We start from the raw sequence: 6,000 nt of genomic DNA, 5'->3' as shown, positions 1-6,000 counted from the left end.
ATGGCACAGGTGAGATCTCTGCAGAAAATTATGGCCTTTTTGTCTGCTAACAACACAGCTGCTGTGAACAACTCTGATACTCGCCTGGCGGGCTGCTTCCTTCTTGGCATCCCTGGGCTGGAGGACCTACACATCTGGCTCTCAATCCTCTTCTGCACCATGTATGTAGCTGCCCTGGCAGGCAACAGCATTTTAATTTGTGTCATCCTCTCCCAGCCAAGCCTGCATGAGCCCATGTACATATTCCTGTCCATGTTGGCCAGTACTGATGTCTTACTCTCCACATCCACCATGCCCAAAGCCCTGGCCAACTTCTGGCTAAGTTCCAACCACATTTCCTTTGATGGCTGCCTAACCCAGATGTTCTTCATCCACTTCCTTTTTGTGGCTGAGTCTGCAGTCCTGCTGGCCATGGCCTTTGACCGTTATGTGGCCATCTGCTCCCCTTTGAGATATGCCACAATCCTCACCAGCACAACCATTGGGAAGATCGTGGCTGCCACACTGGCCCGCAGCTTCATCATCATGTTTCCATCTATCTTTCTCCTCAAGCGCCTGCACTACTGCCGGGTCAATATCATTGCGCACACATTTTGTGAGCACATGGGCATTGCCCGTCTGTCCTGTTCTGATATCTCCATCAATGTCTGGTATGGGTTGGCAGCTGCTCTGCTCTTCACTGGCCTGGACATCATCCTTATTGCTGTTTCCTACATTGACATCCTCCGAGCTGTCTTCCACCTCTCCTCTCAAGATGCCCAGTCCAAAGCCCTGAGCACTTGTGGCTCCCACATCTGCGTCATCTTACTCTTCTACATCCCTGCACTCTTTTCCATCTTTGCCTATAAGTTTTGGGGGAGACACATCCCACGCTATGTTCATATCCTCCTGGCCAATCTCTATGTGGTCATCCCACCTATGCTCAATCCCATTATTTATGGAGTGAGGACCAAGCAGATTTTGGAAGGGGCTAAACAGCTGTTTTCATATCTTATCAAAGAATCTAAATAAATGCTCCCGACTTGACTTCAACTTAATTCCTTTCTATATGTCTCCTCATCTCTACATCTTCCATTTATCCTTGTGTTATTATCATCCATATTCCAATAATGTAAATATATGTTCTACTCAAATCCACATTTGACTTGGAAATCTATAGTAATACCCAACCCCCTTTCTTCCATCTATTATTCAAATAGCTCCTGATTCCCCTCTAATTCAAGGAAAATCTAATTAGGGGAAATGATCTAACTTACCTGAAATCTACCATATAAATAGGACTTTTCTCTGTATCTACTTTCATTTTCTCCTTGATGTGGTAATTAATCACACATATAATTTTTTCATTTAGATTTTCCAGTTCAACATCTTTCTCACAATGGGAACCCCTGAAAACTGTCATGCTTATAAATTCACAGTCCCTTCGGATATTTCTTTTTATTATCAGCTATACATGTCCATAATTACACGTTTAAATATCCAAGTTCAGAGATGCTAACACAGCATCATAGTAGGTGAAATAAACACATCAATTCATCACCAACTAAATGTGGCTCTGCTGGATCATGGAAAAAGGAAGAGAGTTCCAAAAAAACATCTATTTTTGCTTTATTGACTATGCCAAAGCCTTTGACTGTGGATCACAATAAACTGTGGAAAATTCTGAAAGAGATGGGAATACCAGACCACGTGACCTGCCTCTTGAGAAACCTGTAGACAGGTCAGGAAGCAACAGTTAGAACTGGACATGGAACAACACACTGGTTCCAAATAGGAAAAGGAGTACGTCAAGGCTGTATATTGTCACCCTGCTTATTTAACTTCTATGCAGAGTACATCATGAGAAACGCTGGGCTGGAAGAAGCACAAGCTGGAATCAAGATTGCTGGGAGAAATATCAATAACCTCAGATATGCAGATGACATCACCCTTATGGCAGAAAGTGAAAAAGAGCTAAAGAGCCTCTTGATGAAAGTGAAAGTGGAGAGTGAAAAAGTTGGCTTAAAACTCAACATTCAGAAAACGAAGATCATGGCATCTGGTCCCATCACTTCATGGGAAATAGATGGGGAAACAGTGGAAACAGTGTCAGACTTTATTTTTTGGGGCTCCAAAATCACTGCAGATGGTGATTTCAGCCATGAAATTAAAAGACGCTTACTCCTTGGAAGGAAAGTTATGACCAACCTAGATAGCATATTCAAAACCAGAGACATTACTTTGCCAACAAAGTTTCATCTAGTCACGGCTATGGTTTTTCCAATGATCATGTATGGATGTGAGAGTTGAACTGTGAAGAAAGCTGAGTGCCAAAGAATTGATGCTTTTGAACTGTGGTGTTGGAGAAGACTCTTAAGAGTCCCTTGGACTGCAAGGGGATCCAACCAGTCCATCATAAAGGAGATCAGTCCTGGGTGTTCCTTGGAAGGACTGATGCTGAAGCTGAAACTTCAATACTTTGGCCACCTCATGTGAAGATTGACTCACTGGAAAAGTCTCACAGAGTTGAACATGACTGAGCGACTTTCACTTCACTTCAAATATGAAAATACCATTTCAAAAACTTTTATCAAATAAGCCTGGGCCACTTTTACCTGTTACAAAGCTTTCCTCAAAATGTAGATAATTGTATAGGAACAGAGTAGTCTTTTCCATCCAAATATGTTTTGTATTTGAAAATTATACTCACAATTAAAATAAGTCAAATACATACTCTTATATAATAGACAGAGACTTACATATTCTTTAAGAACTCATTATTTTTCTTGTTCTCAGTGATGTCCTACTCTTTGCAACCCCATGTACTGTAGCTCAACAGGCTCCTCTGTCCATGGGATTTTCCTGGCCAGAACACTGGAGTGGGTTACCATTCCTCCTCCAGGGGATCTTCCTGACCCAAGCATCAAACTTGCATCTTTTGCGTCTCTTGCTTTGGCAGGCAGATTTTTTACTCTTTTCATCTATTTTTTTGGGTCCTGAGAATATGCCTTCGTGTTTATTAGAGTTTTCCTTTTTAATGTTGGTGACTTTACACCCTGTCTAGAATGCATTCCTTGAGGAAAGAGGTTATTTTGAAAGGTTCTATCACTATTGCTTCAAATATAAGCACCTATACATAGCAATTATGTATTATGTGTGTATGTGCATAACATTTGTATTTTAAAGATTTTTTAATACCACATTTATGCTCAAAATTTATTCTTCTTTGAGTGAGCTCCTCTCAGCCCTGGGATTCAGTGTCAAGTAGAAGAAAGAACTGTGCTAGGTGCCAGGATAGTGAGTTAAAGCCAGGATCTACTGCTTATTCAATGAATTCTAGATGTTGCATAGTCCCTGTGAACTTCACTTTCTATTCATCTGCAAAGAAGATGAAGATGACATAAACAGTTCAGTTCAATTGTTCAGTCATTTGCAACCCCATGGACTGCAGCATGCCAGGCTTTCCTGTCCATCACCAAATCCCAGAGCTTGCTCAAACTCATGTCCATCGAGCTGGTGATGCTATTGAACCATTTCATCCTCTATCATCCCCTTCTCCTCCTTCCTTCAATCTTTCCTAGCATCAGGGTCTTTTCCAAGGGGTGAGTTCTTCACATCAGGTGGCCAAAGTATTGAAGTTTCAGCTTCAGCATCAGTCCTTCCAAGGAACACCCAGGACTGATTTCCTTTAGGATTGACTGGTTGGATCACCTTGCAGTCCAAGGGACTCTCAAGAGTCTTCTCCAGCACCACAGTCCAAAAGCATCAATTCTTTGCACTCAGCTTTCTTTATGGTCCGACTCTCACATCCATACATGACTATTAGAAAATATATTTATTATAGTAAGCATTCAATGAATGTTCAGTTCATTTTTCTTTCCACAATGCTTTCTGCATCCTGAAGACAATATAATGAGAGTTATAGAAAGAAATTATTAGCATTTATCATGTGGAGGAGAAAACAGGAGAAGTTTTGGGTTCTGGATCTTCATTAGAATTCTGAATCTTCTGTACATTATTTTTTTGACTTTGGGCAAGTTACTTCACTTCTCTATATCTCAACTTTCTCATATTTAAAAGAAAATACTAATAGTACTTTTCTCCTAATGATTTGATGAAAAATATATATTTTATAGTATATATTCACATATATATCATATAATAGTACTTGGGATATAATAAATGCTTTACAAAATAGCTTTATTTGTATTATTGCTTTAATTAATAGCTCATCCAACTCAATAGCTCATCACCTCATAATTAATATAAGGTTGTCTTGATTAGAATTGATGCTTTTGAACTGTAGTGTTGGAGCAGACTCTTGAGAGTCCCTTGGACTGCAAGGAGATCCAACCAGTCCATCCTAAAGGAAATCAGTCCTGACTGGAAAGACTGATGTGGAAGCTGAAATTCCAATACTTTGGCCACCTGACGCAAATAACTGACTCATTTGAAAAGACCCTGATGCTGGGAAGGATTGAAGGCAGGAGGAGAAGGGGAGGACAGAGGATGAGATGGTTGGATGTCATCACTGACATGATGGACACGAGTTTGAGTAAACTCCAGGAACTGGTTGATGGACAAGAAAGCCTGGGGTGCTGCAGTCCATGGGGTAGCAAAGAGTCAGACATGACTGAGTGACTGAACTGAACTGAACTGATTATATATATATTTTATATATTTCATGCAATAAGCTCCAATTTCATTTTTCTAATGAGAAAAAAGAAAACAATCAAAAAATTTTAGTTTAATGTTTTAACCTAATGTTTACAATAATTGATTACAAACAAATATAATTTTGAAATATCAAAATTAAGTACATTAAAAAATCTCTGAGAGCTTCCCTGGTGCTTCAGTGGTTAACAGTCTGCTTTGCAATGCTGCAGGCTCTGGTTCAATCCCTGGTCCCGGAAGATCCGGACATGCTATAGGCATCTAAGCCCATGTGCCACAACTGCTGAAGCCCACCTGCTCTAAAACCCATGCTCCACAGTAAAAGCATGTGTGTTCAGTTGTGTCTGACTCTTTGTGACTCCATGAACTATAGCCTGTCAGGCTCCTCTGTCCATGGGATTATCACAGCAAGAATACTGAAGTGGGTTGCCGTTTCCTGCTCCAGGGGATCTTTCCCTTCCAGGGACTGAACCCATGTCTTCTGTGGCTCCTGCATTGGCAGGTGGATTCTTTACCACTGAACCACCAGGGAAGCTTAACTTATTATTAAATACATCTCAATTATGCTTCAGTTCAATTCTTCTAATTATTTTTAATTGGTAAGCATGTTTTTGCTTTAAATTGTGATGGAAAAGTAAAGATCACTGAGGCTGAGCCCTCAATATCACTATCTATTAGCCTGTTGAATTACTGAAGCCTACTACTCTTTAAGGGCTTCCCACGTATACTAAAAACCACTGAAATGCCCACTGTAAAGTGGTGAATCTTATGTTTTGTGAATCTCAACTTAAAAAGTTAAATAACATGATCAATATCATACAAATAATAAATGATGAGTGTATAGCTTAATGGGGCTTACCAGGTAGTGTTAGTGGTAAAGAACTTGCCTGTCAATACAGGACACATAAGAAATGTGGGTTTGATCCCTGGGTGGGGAAGATCCCCAGAGGACAACAGCATGGCAACCCACTCCAGTATTCTTTCCTAGAGAATCCCATGGACAGAGGAGCCTGGCAGGCTACAGTCCACAGGATGGCAAAGAGTCAGACACGACTGAAGCAACTTAGCATGCACGCATGCACTGTTCTTTAAAATCCTGATACAGTTGTTTCTTGCTTAGAACACACATTTCTTCCTCTTCCCACTTTCTGATTCATGGTGCAGCATTCTAGACTTGGAATGACTGAACGTATTTGAATTCACATTATAGGAGGTTTTTCTGGCTCCTCCTGCCACTTCCCCAGCCCCAGAAGCTATTCTTATTTTCTGTTTTCTTCTGGACATGCAGGTATAGGCGAGTGAAGCCAGGAGGCCTTCATCCTCCCTTCAAAGGGTTTTGCCTCCTCC

At 40.7% G+C, this 6,000-nt stretch overlaps 1 protein-coding gene across 1 annotated transcript; it reads left to right on the top strand.

The window, feature by feature from the left end:
* On the top strand, positions 1-1,011 carry OR52B6 (olfactory receptor family 52 subfamily B member 6). Its single transcript, XM_019974638.2, has one exon. The coding sequence runs from the start codon at positions 1-3 to the stop codon at positions 1,009-1,011; it is 1,011 nt and encodes a 336-aa protein (XP_019830197.2).
* The last annotated feature ends 4,989 nt before the right edge of the window (positions 1,012-6,000 follow it).

This window comes from Bos indicus, chromosome 15 (assembly GCF_029378745.1).
Source record: "Bos indicus isolate NIAB-ARS_2022 breed Sahiwal x Tharparkar chromosome 15, NIAB-ARS_B.indTharparkar_mat_pri_1.0, whole genome shotgun sequence".
Lineage (NCBI taxonomy): Eukaryota > Metazoa > Chordata > Mammalia > Artiodactyla > Bovidae > Bos > Bos indicus.
The sequence above is the reverse complement of the archived record's forward strand: the minus strand, read 5'-3'. Positions and strand labels throughout refer to the sequence as shown.

Coding starts and splice junctions, on each gene's coding strand:
- OR52B6 (XM_019974638.2), top strand. CDS start 1: ATGGCACAGGTGAGATCTCTGCAGAAAATTATGGCCTTTTTGTCTGCT.